This window comes from Ornithodoros turicata, chromosome 6, assembly GCF_037126465.1.
Source record: "Ornithodoros turicata isolate Travis chromosome 6, ASM3712646v1, whole genome shotgun sequence".
Taxonomy (NCBI): Eukaryota; Metazoa; Arthropoda; class Arachnida; order Ixodida; family Argasidae; genus Ornithodoros; species Ornithodoros turicata.
Window position 1 is genome coordinate 66,108,660 of NC_088206.1, and position 14,017 is coordinate 66,122,676.

The 14,017-nt window shown below is 46.0% G+C and overlaps 1 protein-coding gene and 1 long non-coding RNA gene across 2 annotated transcripts; both read left to right on the forward strand.

The window, feature by feature from the left end:
• The first annotated feature begins 333 nt into the window (after positions 1–333).
• LOC135398211 (uncharacterized) lies at positions 334–2,561 on the forward strand. Its single transcript, XM_064629636.1, has 3 exons — positions 334–589; positions 1,677–1,743; positions 2,249–2,561. Exons 1-3 carry the CDS (start codon positions 517–519, stop codon positions 2,469–2,471), a joined length of 363 nt encoding a protein of 120 aa, XP_064485706.1. The 5' UTR covers positions 334–516; the 3' UTR covers positions 2,472–2,561.
• Positions 2,562–9,645: 7,084 nt separating this feature from the next.
• LOC135398212 (uncharacterized) lies at positions 9,646–13,556 on the forward strand. Its single transcript, XR_010424039.1, has 3 exons — positions 9,646–9,761; positions 10,752–10,932; positions 13,292–13,556. It is a non-coding gene; the product is annotated as an uncharacterized LOC135398212 (long non-coding RNA).
• The last annotated feature ends 461 nt before the right edge of the window (positions 13,557–14,017 follow it).

A 14,017-nucleotide genomic window follows, 5' to 3' on the forward strand; every position in this document is an offset into this window, starting at 1 on the left:
TTTTCTCGTTTGCGTGCCATTTCAACACAATGGAATGCCTGCTCGATGTCGGTTCGATGTTAGCCTATTACGATTAATTTACTTTGATATTCTCGACTTCTAGGAACCGCACAGAAAATCACAATCACGAGGGTCCCGAATTGTTGATCGAGAGCGTTTGATGACGACTTCCTTTAAACAGTAAACAGCTGCGTCACATATGATGACTGTGGATAATCGAATTCGGTCGAATGGATTGTGTAATTGCTTCTGTGAGCTCTCATTGTGCCTCTTACAAAGTGATTGATAGGCATGAGTACCTGTGACATTCTGTTGTAATGCAATATATTGCGAACGTGTTTCTCCTTCGGTTATTGGCAGGGATAGTCACCGGAACTGCAACTCCTCTCTGGTGCTTGAGGGGCTGAACTTCATCCCGATTGCCTCCTGCCTAGACGGACTGTGTTACAGCACACGTATACATAAGTATAATATTGGGAATCGGATACTGCAGCCATCCCTATCATATACATCAACATGAACACGGTTATCGTGTTCCTTCTTTTCGTCTCTCTGGCGTACACTTGGGTGATAGAAGACAACGCTCAACGTAAGTAATGCCCTTCCGCTAATATTCCAGAAGATACCAACATCGGTATCGCCGTCATGTATGCTTACATTTACCCTGAATCCGTTCTTTGATATCTCTGAACTTCGATATCGAACGATGTTGCTTGTTGGAAACTGCCCCGAGGTCCGAAAGGGGTTCCGTGCACGACCTTTTCCATGCAGTGCTTTAACGTGTGTGTAACATATGAGCTGTATTTTGCGTCTGCTATAGCTTTTTGGTCCAAAGTTTCCCAGTTTTCAAAAATAAAACAAGATTTCCCGAAGGAGGTTTGTGCTAAGAACCGATTCAAACGCAGCGCCTTCAACGTGAAAGAGCTGAAGGTTGCCCATGAATCGCCTTTTCTAGGCACACCTGGAAGAATTGAATTGCTAAAGTCTAAGCTTAGACCCCTTTCGCCCTTCGAGCGCTTGCATGACACAGCCCTCGAACAGGTCAACCAAGTAAAGTACGGAAGTTCGGCGAGCGACGTCTCATTCACGACGGCTCGCCATAGCTAGTACGAAGAAATGGAAAGTACACAAGCGATCGAGTACCAATAGCTAGTACCAATTTGGTATCCCCTAGTTATCTGCTGAAAAGAGCTTCACTTTTCGCTTCTCCTCTTCTCTACCGTCCTATGGTGTCGCGCTTCCGCCATTGGTTCTGCACGCACACTTTGTACCGAAGGAGTAGACAATGATTACTCCACCGGCAACCTTCCACTGGTACATCCATTGAAAGGATTAGCGTCGACCAAACTCAACTTTGTAGCCGTCCACGTAGTGTAGAGGTCAGTTATTCTCACAACATATGGTACTCGAATACGTACAGAGGACCCTGTTCATTATCGCCATTGAGGCGGGAACATGACAACCGATAGCCAGCATGGCATTCCGGTAATGATCGCACCAAATAATGAGTAATACTTTTGAAAGAAATTGTCCACGTCCTTTGTTGTACGTTTGCGTTTTACTCCGATGCGAGCTTACCAAGGAAGTTAATACGGAAAGCAGGGTATCGGATGATTTCCTGTAACGATTTTATTCAGCTTTCGTATATCCTTGTTCATGTATTCTTACCTTTGCAGTGGCGCCAAGCGAATTGGACAATGCTGAATTGGTTGAACCATTGGTTGAGATCAGCGAACGTGCAAAGTGAGTTTTAGACGGCGTTCATTGCGACAGGAAATGATCTCATTCACGCTCGGACTTTTACAAAACATGGTTATTCGAGTTACGTTCCATGTATACACACTTCAGGTAACGCATTGTTTCCTGGCGTTTCCTTGTGTGAACTCAAAGTGCATCTGATCTGGTCTTAGCAGACACCGGTGCGCACACACGCAGGCATGCACGCGCATAATTGAACAACTTCCGATCTACTAAAAATTATATGTCATGCGTTTCAGAAAGGGAATTGGAAGTGGTTTGCTTTTGTGGGGTATGGGGTGGGAGGGGGGAGGGGGGGACGTTTAGGGCTATCTGTTCAGGAATGCTTTTTGTACGTCTGTCAAGAATAAAAACAGTTGTCTCATGGCGCTCGACCCTGTCTGTTCGTGTAGTGCTATTTGAATTTTTGCACCATAAACTTGCGTGAGCGAAGCCATGTATCTCTGTTCCATGTTGTGTACCTTTACTTTTTGTGGTGTTTTTTGTGCAGAGGCTCTGGGAAACGGAACAAGAAGAAGAAGACAACGACGATGGTTCCCACAACCGTCGCAACAGAAACAGAATCTCCAACAACGACAACAACAACAGAAGCAACTACTGTGACCGCACCGTCTTGCGAATCAGAAAAGGAAAAGGGTGGAAAGAAAAAAGACAAGAAGAACAAGAAGAAGAACAAGAATCAGACGCAGAAGCCGAATCCACTACGGGAGTGAGAACAATAAGAAAGCGGGAGGGGGGGAGGGGGCTTTTCAACTTCTTTTCAAAACCTTGAAGAAATAAACGATACACAGATACGGAACATCTCACAATCGTCGACGCACTCAAATAAATAAATGAATGAAAACATCGGAAACTAACAAATAACACTGTGCGTGCAATAACAACATAATGTACGGATATTAGACAATCGCAACAAAGCACTTCCGATTGGAGCAAGTTTGTGTTAATTCGTGTTCAGTCGCCGGGTCCCGCTTGAGCTATCAATATCGTGTCGTATAGCCGGACACAAAGGAGCATTTGCAATCCCGTACAACGGGCGGGAACTTGCGCAGGTCAAACTCATTTGACACGGGAAGCTGACTTGCTTGTGCTGTGTTCGAAAAGTTTCCGAAAATCACGTATTTCAGTCTTATTGGTTGTTTCGTTATATCTTAATGATGTCGCCATGGCCGAATCCCGGTGCAGGCTGTGCTGTCTAGGGTTTTTCCTGGGTTTTCCTTCAGACGCTTTCATTTTTTTTATTTCCTTGTTGGCGCCGCGAAGCAACTGTGGCTATGAGCGGCGTACAGACGTGGACAGATGGAGAGTGCACAGCAAGAAGGAGTGGGGGACAGGGGGCATAGTATGCGTCCTGGGCCGACTTCAGCGGGAACTGTGCCGTCGTTCGTCTGGAAACTCTTCGGAAAACCCAGGGAAAACTTCAGACAGCACAGCCGGAACACAGGATTCGAACCCGTGTCACCTCCCAGTCTCGGCGTGGAAAGCGATCATCTTAACCACTGTGCCACGGGAGCTGGTCAGACGCTTTCAGACAAATGTCGGCACAGTTCCCTTAGAAGTCGGCCCAGGACGCACATTCCCCCAGGGCGTCAGTCGTGACGTTGCCCACCTATATGTGAGGCCGACAACGGCGAGCCCTTTCGCCAGCACCACCACTACCACCGCCATGAGTTTTTGGACGTGAATGTTTTCACCCTGCACACTTGCAATTCCCCTTGCTTCCAAATTGTGCACGCAGTACAACGGAATAATATGGGGTGTCCTACCTGCCATGGGCGACTCGGCAAATTATCTGTACCGACGAAAAAGGAAGTCGTGTAGAGATCATATAGTTCTGTGAAAAAGTCTTGAATATGAGATGAATGGACAGTAAACATTCGGGAGGGTACCACATCTTGTACGCGGAGGGAGTGCCCGTTGTGAAATAGAGGGTTATAAACGTACGCTTTTGGTGAAGCTTTGCACTCCATGTGAGGTGTCATGTCACAGAGGAGTAAGGCGGAAAATCCTAGTCTTTTCACACTTCATAGCTTTCCATGATGCGCAAAAGCCACTTTTACTACACGGGTTGTGATCGAGTAAGAGAAAATGCCCTTTCCACACCTTTGCGACGTCGCTTTTCTCGGAGTAGACAGAGGTAGGCGCCTGCGCACAAAATAGTAACCAGTTTGGAAGACCACGTGACATGCGAGGTAACGGAATCACACCCAGGTACACGTTTTATAGCTGTTTGCAGAAGACGAGCAGAGAGAGTCAGTGAGGGAGAGGAAAGCAAAGGACCTAGCTGTCAATTGGTTAATACTGCAACGTCCTGTTTCAAGCCCACGGATAAAGGCCGGCCCGCATGGTGCGTGTTTCTGTGAATATCGCACTGCATAAAACTCTGCATGGCCACGCACCGTGAAAAAATACGCCTGTCAGACCGCATGGGGCGTAGATCCCACTTCTGCGCGCACAGCGGGTTTGGCGCATGCGCTTTACGAAGTGTTGGCAACGTTCTCCTCTCCTAGCTGTTTCCTCCTGAAATGGTTGTTTTTGTGTGCGTTCCTTTGTAACTGATTAACGGACCATCACGAGCGAAAGTTGTTCTACTTGGAGGAGATGTCCTTCTGCAGCTTTTTTCGTAAGAGCGCCCATTGCTAAAAAGGAAGTAGGATGCTGGACCGGAACTAGTTACTGCGCCGTGATTGGTTGCCATGGACGCCCGTGAACTGACTGCTGCGTGAAATATCAAACTTGCTCTGATTCAGTCAATCACGCGCTACGAGTAGCTGCGACGTACAAAATTTTGCGCTGGGCGTGAAAACTCAGCTTTTACGCAAGAAAAACGCGCCATGCGGGCAGCACTATAGGGTGGAAATAACTGCCCGTACTTGTTCTAGTGTTCAGCTGGAACAACCTGGAACAACGGCATGGCCGAGGGGGGCAAAAGCATATGCTCGTTCCTGGTAGCCAAGGTGGTGCTGAAGACTGTGGGAAGACGGTGGTGGGGCTCGAATCCTACCACCGGCTCAAGACTCAAAATGGCTCAGACTCCGGGCTCAACTTTCCAGACGAATGGTAGCACAGTTCCTCCTGAAGTCGGTTCGGAACGCATAGTAAATCCCCTCCTGTTCCCCACTCCTACCTGCAGTCCTCTCTCCATCTGTTCACGAAAGTATGCCACTCATAGCCACCGTTGCTTCGCCGGACCTAACACAGGATAATAAAATATTCTACCTGGCATAACTATCCGAATTCCTGGAATATATCCTGGAATAACGAACCCGGATCTAACCCGAAGTGGGCCTGGAGACTCCAACTGGGCCCTGAAGAATATCCTGGAATAACTAACCCGGATCTAACTCGAGGTGGGCCTGGAACTGAACACGAGACAGGTGAACCTTCCCTTCTACGCACTCGAATGAATGTTAACATTAGGCTGTTTCAGTTCAGTGCCATTAGAAACGAAAAAAAAAAAAAAGCTAGGCAAGTGGTATACTTTCATGACGGCGAGTTCTCTACACAGAACAACCAAGATATCGACCCTCGGTGCAACGCTAGAACCAAGTGAACGAGAATGTATAATCTGTAATGCCGTTAAGGGTGCTGCATCAGGTAGTATCTGCATACGGCGCATTCGCAGCCGGTGTCCTCTGACCTGCATGCTGTAATCCACAGCTGGTTTGATGTTTCTTTGTAGCCAGTATTTCAAAGAAGCCATATTATTAGCACAGTATTTATTAATTCGCCAGTATTCATTCAAATTAGTCATGTATTACAGGACGGGCTGTAATTGTAGTCAAGATGTCCTTTTTGTTCCATTTGTCCCTGCACATGGGCTTTTCGTTTCACCCCAGTTTTTATTGCGCCTTGCAAGCGCAGAACACCTCCAACAGACGTCCCTGTTGTTTTGCGTTTACGTATTTAGCTTTTTCATATAAACAGAAATCTCTAACCGATAGAAATGAGCACCCTGTGTATTGAATTGAATGTGGAATGGAACAGCGGTATGTTCCATCAAACACTGACGTTCTGGTTGTGCATTGACATGAACAATGCAGGCGTTCTCCTGCTTTTTGCTTTTGAAGTCTGTCTGCAAATTTTTGTACTACCACTGCAAACCGCTGTACGACCGGTCTCTCCCCCCCACCCCCTTAATTTCACTTAAACTCCGAAGAATGCGTGCTTCACTCTTCAATTCGGAGAGGCTTCGCTGGACGTTTTGGATGCCCCTTTTTACAACTCCCTCCGCCGCCACTCTTCCTTGCATCTCCGAGAAGCATCGATTTCGGAGGAAATCCAACGGGGCACCCTCGTCATTTTCGCATTTTGAAAGGCCGATCTAGTTGCAGCCGAGTTGCTGAGTTTATGAGATCTACGTTATGGCTTCTGCAAAGCTCTTGGCTAGTTCACTGTTGTTTATCTTTGCTGGATTCGAATTCGGTCCTTCCGTTCCTGATTTTATCACTCTGCAGCGTACCGACGGGCTCGGTCCAGATCATCCAGAGGAATTCATCAATACTAGACATTTTCTTTTTTGGTTCTGAGCCGCGTGCCCCATTCGCGTTCATTTTAACTTGTCTACATAACGTTGGTCTAGATTGGTCAGCGTGCTGCTGTTGTACATGCAATATCTTCTGTGTCAACACGTTCTTAATCGTTTGACGAAACCCACGGCGTCTGTGCCTATAGTTCTCGTCTGAGCCAAAGACTTTGTGCTATTAACGGTGCAAACACCGTCCTCCAGCTTCCGGGAACGGTTACTTTGACACTAATTTTTAAATATGTGCATTAATGGCTATTAAACTTTCATTTTAAGAAATTCCGAACTACTTCCACATTACTTTCACTGCTTTCACATTACTGCGTGCATGCAACTGGACAATGAAAGAAGGAAGTCACTGAAAATGTTAGCCAGCTTTATAGGACTCGAACCCACATCTAATGCTAACTTTTCAATGACTTCCTTCTTTCATTGTTCTTTGGCATTTGAGGCTTGTCTGTTGTGTTGTCCTTTCTTCTGTGTACCAGACTCATAACATCAATTCCCATCATGTAACTGGACGTGGTGTGAGATCCTCTAGACAGTGACTTGTACTCTCTCCCTTAAACTTGAGGGTTGGCCACTGCCCTTTCCCACGTTTACGTGCTTGCATGATCAGATAATTCATTGCTTTACGTAGCTGGACAAGGTACGAGTAGTGAAGGGAGCGGTTAACATCGACAGTATCCGCATATACGCAAGGAGCGAACCGGTGCTTCTAGTATCCTCAACAGCGCTATACTTGAAACATAGGTGTATTAGCATAGGTGATCTGGTACATTCGCCTGAACATGACCATTACGTTGAGTGACGTGCGTGAACGTGAGTAAATGCACGGGAGTAAATGAATGTCACAGAGTGGAGACTGCATTTCACGCTCTGTTGTAAGAGTCCAAGGTACATAATTCGTGTGCATGCACGAAAATACTTTGAAGCAAACCGTCAACCGTCATATATCGAGTGATATAAAATCTTGCGCCATACGTATAGTGCACAATCTGCGAAGAAAGAAGAGCTAACTGTTTCTTACTCTGCGTGGGTGGAAAATTGCTATGTTGGCTGAGTTATACAGCCTTATGCCATCAAATTGACCAAGGACACACATTTACGTAGACTGTTGCATTCAGGAGGCCATTCGCGAAGTTCAGTGACAATTTGCAGTCCTGGGGAGTAAATGCCGGGGTTAGGGGACTAAAATGTGTTGTAATTGCAGTCTACACTCTAAATCGTTTTACACCTTAAAGCGTGTAAATTAAAATGTTCATGGCGCACACCTTTTAAGGTGTATTTTAACACCTTCATGGCAATTGGGGTATAAAGAATGTAACGCCGAATAAAACTGCTGGGTTCGTGGCAATATGCTGGTAACTGTGTATTCACAATTACTAGCATATTGCATATAAAAACAAGCCTGAGTCTGTCTTCCAGCATTTGTTGTCAAAGGGGGGCGTAATAAAAGAGACTGCTTTACAGAAATTTTGCCTCTTTCGACACCTTGCGCTGTACGTTGGACATACTGTTTCTCCTGAAAATGAAGCATGGCAGCTGTATATTGTTTTTTGGTGAAATTGTAAGCCTTCTCATGAGCAGGCACCTCCCCCATGGGCATGTTCATTACCTAGGACGTTGCATTTATTCGTTTCTTCAAGCTTTGCAGTGTTGTACCCACAAATATATATCCCCTGTAAAATGGATTACATTGCTCATTATCCGCGGCTCATCAGGATGTTTGGTCCTCTCCTAGCTATATGGTGTATACGTTTCGAAGGGAAACACCATCATTTAAAGATGTTGCTAGAAAAACTCGAAATTTTTAAGAACATTACCCTTTCATTGGCAAGAAGCCATCTATTTTATCAAATGTATGTGTGGCCGCAGCCCTTCTTCAGAAATGCTACATCTACTCATGGTTCCAAGGAGATACTACTTCAACATGCTCCAGAAGCAATCCAGAGTTAAATTCATGACCGTGATATTCAAGCAGAACCTATAGTCTATGTGAAAAGTACAGTTGATTTATAATGATAACACCTTTGCTGTTGGCTGTGTTGTCGCCAAAGAATCTTCCTAGGAGGACTTACCGTGTTCGTTGAGATTGCAGGCATATATGTCACTAACTCTGATACCATTTTTCTCATACAAACATTAACTACAGTTGAGTATGATGAGCACTATCTTGCATTTGTTCTGTCTTCCAATGGGGAGCAACGTGTTTGAAGAAATTTAAGCACTATCTTAACAGATATTCTAAACCTGCATACATTACCAGATGGTAGATGTGTTGTAAATCCACGCCATGCACTTTTGTAATGTAACTTGCCGTTCCCTGTTATTGTAAATATTTACTTTCGTTCATGTGAATGAAAATAAACATTCTCCCTTTCTATACACCCAGGCGACACACTTATCACCATGCATATTTCACCTCAGGATGTAGTACACCATTGTTACACCCTCAGGAACTTCCAAAACAAAGTTGTAGGATGTGAAAGGGGTGTGATCTTTGTTAATACACCTATTTTACACCTTTAAATGTGTGAAACGATTTAGAGTGCAGGGGAGTAGAAGCTGCAATTACTCTCCGTTTTACTCATTCTTTTCTTAGCGCGTAGGAGACACGCATGACTTCACATCTGCGCAATGCGGCCATTCTGTATAGGTCAACAAATTTATGTTGAGACTCTTCATGGCCACCCTCTGGAAGGATAATGCTTTTCTTCTGTCTCTCCCTTTTCCCCTCTCTGAAATCCCGTCATTTACCTGATTTCAGCACGTACCAAACATTTCTACATCGTTGCTACGTGTTATAGCACGAAAGGTCGCGGTTTCCCGATAATTAGAGCTTCCAAGCTCAACAGCTGCTTCGTATTACGGAATCTGTCATGTAAGTCTAATTGATTTGCTTAAGATGTTTGGAGCGCATGAAACGCATGTCAGAATTCACTAATGACGCTGAAGAATGATTGCGTTGGTTAGAAAAATGTATCTCTATTGTACCCCTTTTAACGCCCGGCTGCGGATTTTTCCATTCATCATCAACAGTGTATTGTTGTTGTTGTTTCAACGGGGAGCTTGGTATAGCATTGTGTGCGCAGTTGGCCTGAATAACACTGGACCAAAGTAATTTACTATACGATTGCGTATAGTTTTGTAAGCTGATCGTCAAACATAACAATACACAATTTGTAATTGGATAATTTCGAAATGCAGACACTTTTGCGTCTATATTGCGGAACACGTAATACATGAAGCGTAGGAATATTTGGTGGCATTTCAAAAGGTGAGCTCCACGTGCTTTCCTCCGCGCACGCGAGAGGCTTGTACGCTTGTACGCTTCATATAAAAAGAATTCAGACCCCGGGATCGAACAACGGCGGTTCATAACACTGCTGACACTGCACCGACATGAACACAGCTGCCGTGTTCCTGTTTCTTCTTCCTGTGGCATTTGCAGGGTGGAGAGAAGACGATGCGAACCGTATGCTTTGTCCTATACTATAGAAGTGGCTTATGGGGAACTGAACTGAACTAGTGACTGTATCCTGGATGATCTGGCGAGATTTTGTTCTTTTGCGTCCCGATGGAGAACGCATGTTTCACAAGTGGGATAAGCTTGTTTCGCTGCTAGTTTCGGATCCCTCCTTCCTCCGCTAAAAAAAATAGAACTCCGGCTTTTGCAACAACGTCAACAGAGCAGGGTCGTAACTTTCGCGTCTTTTTCTAAGGCCTATAGCAGCGGCGATGACTGGACCACGCATCTACTCTCAGACTTGTGCCAGACACTCGGCTTGGCTTGTATTTTCGCTGCTGAGTCTGCATCCATCCCTCCGTGCTGGATTTCATTGCTCTGTTGCGCATTCGGTGCTCGCTGGAAATTGGCTAGTGGAATTCGTATTGGACATTTCTAATATTTTCTTCTCTTATTCAAGGTCGCCTACGTTCGGATTTGTTCTTGCGTATTAGGTCTATGAGTGTTTGGCTATGAAGCTTTCGTTTTATAGAATGCGAAATTACTCCCATCTTTCGCATTACTGGTTGCAAAGCTGCATAAAATCGCTCGGGGCGACGCCTGGCGTGAGACAACCCTGACTTTAGGGGGCAATAGGAGCGCTCATGTACCCGGCATTTTTCTAGCGCTCACTTTGCTTCGCAACGCAGCGTTAGACCCGATGACGGACAATGCGGTGTCGTTGGTGTGTACTTTGGCGCAGTGTTGCACGCAATTTTCAATTAGGATTTTCTATAAAATATGTCCGTGATTGTGACGAAAATTGTTACCTTAACTCCTGACGAGACGTGCGCTATTGAGTGAACTCATTTTATGCGATTGCTCCTCGTCCGGTCCGCTTTAATTGGGTTCGCCACCGTCCTCGCATGACAAGGATAATTCGTTGGTTTACGTCGTAGGGCAACTACGAGAATGGGTGACATGAATGACAGTGAATTAATTTTGTTAATCTTTATACAGAGGTACCGAGGTGCGACCTGCCGCAAAATCCTTGCGGAATGAGTGGCATTGGGAGTAGAGACAGGTGGTTTTATGCCAAAGGCCTCGGCAGGTGCAAAGAATCCGGAGATTGCAATGAGTATCAGATACATGGATATTCAAATTCCCTTTCATGCAACACAGCACACCGACATGTTTGCTCGTGAGTACCAGTATGTGCAATTCGCTCGTGTTGCCTTCAGTATCCTAAAAATTATGTCAAGTTTTGCGTAGACTGGACAGTTTTTGTTGAGACGTTGGTCTTAGACGAGTCTTGAAGACTGACATATGCGGTGTGATGTACAACCATTACACGCAGATATCAATGTGGACTTCTCCTGAGCGGCGGCTGGGCAAAGCCTTATAGCTCGACGCTGAATCGGGATTAGGGTTGCCAATCAGCAGGAGCAGTGCCCGTCTTGCTCTAGGATCCAGGTAGTCCCAAAGAAATCGCATTGCCAACCGTAGGATGGGACAAGCGAAAGCTTGCCCATAACTCATACCCACATACACACACCCGTACCCATACGGAATATCGCTCAGAAGCCTTTATTGGGATCTCAGTACGATATGAACCAAAACCTTACAGCCCACTCCTAGAGTACAAAGGGGCGAAACACTTTGGTGACGTTGACGGACATACGCCTCAGTATCTCGCACTGCATTTGCAGTAACTTCAAGACACGTTGCGTTATTGAACGGATCAGATATTGCCTTTTTTGCTTGTCCTGCAGCTTCTATTGTCATTAGAGACCATAACCACCGACATTTTTGCTCGAATAAAAGGACCGATCCGAGTGCCGCGCATGCGCATTACGAGTGGCAGGACGCGCAATTTCGCTGAAACGACCAAACGCTCTGAGTTGTTTCATTTTATTCCGCAGCTACGACCGATTGGCAACTGCCAAGCAAGATGACGGCTGTTTGCATCAGCTTCAGAAGCTGAGTTGCAGTGCACGTTACAGTGGGATTGCCGGATGTTCACTCTTTCGAACAATTTGTATCGTTTGCGGGATGTTGTTGGATGTAACGACGTATTGGGTAGGGTATTTCGCACGCTTCAATGTGCAATCTTGCCGTGTTGCTTGGCATTTGGTGCAAGTACCCATCACGGGTTCGTCCCATTTTCCGCATTTTCAGCCAATATCGGGTGCACATGTGCAATATGGGGCGCATATTGGATCAAACTTCGCCATATGGGCCCATACTGCCAACTTTGAGCCACTATAGGGAAAGTCATGCGGAACTGGCCCCATATAGGACCCGTATCGCCAATGCTTAGCCAATATGAGCCCAATATTGTGTGCTGCCTGGCATGTTATTTGTTCTACGGCTATATGTAGACCATATTGCCCAGTTGAATCCAATATTATTTAGTCGTATTTGGTCCTAGACCATATTAATAGTTTTCAGCCAACATTCGTTGGCCGGTGGCCATATGTAGAGAGTATTGTCCATTTTCATGGAATATTGTTCGGTCGCCGGCAATTAGACCATATTTCCAACATTCCCGTAATAGTGTTTGGCCGACGGCTATGTGTAAACAGTATTGCCAGTTTTCGGACAATATTCCTTCGCCGACGGCTACATGTAGACCATATTGCCCATGTTCAGTCAATATCCCCTGATTCACGGCTATATGGCGACCACATTTCCCGTGACCAGCGAATATTGACCGATTGATGGCAACCTTAGACTAACATTCCCATGCTGCAACGATTATTGGAAGAATAATGGCAAACGTGGTCCTGTATATAAGACCGGTAGTTCCAGTGTCCCGACAATAATGGACCAGGATAATCTGCTTCCTGGGTCATAAGGCACATAACGCCCAGAGGAACGGCCGCACCAAGGCCGCGATCCTAAACTTTCACATAGCGATAGTAATCGCTATATTTAAATTTCGCGCGCTCCACAGCCGCTTTTTGTAAGCCCGCTCAAGTCCCGTGGTGGATTATTGAGAGGTACTTGGGTTCGAATCCCGGTGCCGGCTGTGCTGTCTGGGGTTTTTCCTGGGTTTTCTTCAGACGCTTTCAGACATATGTCGGCACAGTTCCCCTGGAAGTCGGCCCAGGACTCACATTCTCCCAGGGTGTCAGTCATGACGTTGCCCACCTCTGTGAGGCCGACAACGGCGAGCCATTTCAGTACCACCACCAGCACCACCAACACCACGGGCCCAGGACGCGCATTCCCCTGTGTGTCTGTCGTGACGTTGCCGATCTGACGATGCGTTGCCGATGACGTTGCCGCAGATAATACCCGCCTACCTACGTACGAACGTTGCACACCTTGGTGAGGTAGAAAACGGCGAGCCCTTTCACTACCACCACCACCACCAATGGGCGTAGTGATGCATTTAATGCATTATTAATTATTAAATTAGATTAGTAAAATTTTATGTGACAACGACAAGTTGACGATCTGGCACCGGTTGTATTTGTCTCGCACTGCCATGCGCGCGCAAATACGGCGTGCCGGGATACGAATATATTTTTACTTCTTGTGATGTTTGCATGCAGACCTACTCGACCTACAACCACCACCGCCACAACAACCACCACGACAACCACGCCTTCAACACCAGCTGTGACAGCAGATTGCGGAGCTCCGGTAACGAAGCAAGGAAACGAGACAACCAATCAGGAAGAAAAGAAGGAGAGGACGAAGAAGAAAAACAAGAAGAAGGACAAGAAGAAGAAGCCAAAGAAAGCTACGAAAGTGGATGAATAAGTGTGCCCAAAAGCCTAATAAAACCTAAATACCTTTCAGGATTATAAAAAGGAGGATGCTGCTCACATGATGTCCCCTTATAGCAAACGAGTGCAGCGCCGCACAAAACAAAAGATACAACGTAAACTTTAAATGCAGCAACTGGCTTCCTGTTGTGCAATAAAGGCACAAGTGGAAAAATATCCTAGTGAGAAAACTGCGTTTATAAACGTGTTATGCCCATGCTGTGCCCCTCTTACACGGGCACCATTCGACGACCGTGGATGCCAATTGGCTTGAAAAACGCGCGTATAGCGCCAGCAAGCGTGTCAACCTGTCAAGCATCATTGGATTCATGATTGGACGGAAAGAAATGTCGTTTTAGAGGTTGACAGAGGCGCTACGCGCGTTTCTCAAAGCAGTCGTTTTCAACGGTCGCTGACGACTAGGCGTCGATTCACACGATGAACCGCATACGACGTTTTCTCGACGCAGATACGCCGAGCTTTGAGGTCATGACGTAACTCCCGATGGAG

Bases quoted from the DNA above. Each gene is read 5' to 3' on its own strand.
- LOC135398211 (XM_064629636.1), top strand. From the start codon at position 517: ATGAACACGGTTATCGTGTTCCTTCTTTTCGTCTCTCTGGCGTACACT. The intron at 590-1,676 runs GTAAGTAATGCC...TTACCTTTGCAG, and splicing joins GATAGAAGACAACGCTCAAC to TGGCGCCAAGCGAATTGGAC. The intron at 1,744-2,248 runs GTGAGTTTTAGA...TTTTTTGTGCAG, and splicing joins GAGATCAGCGAACGTGCAAA to AGGCTCTGGGAAACGGAACA.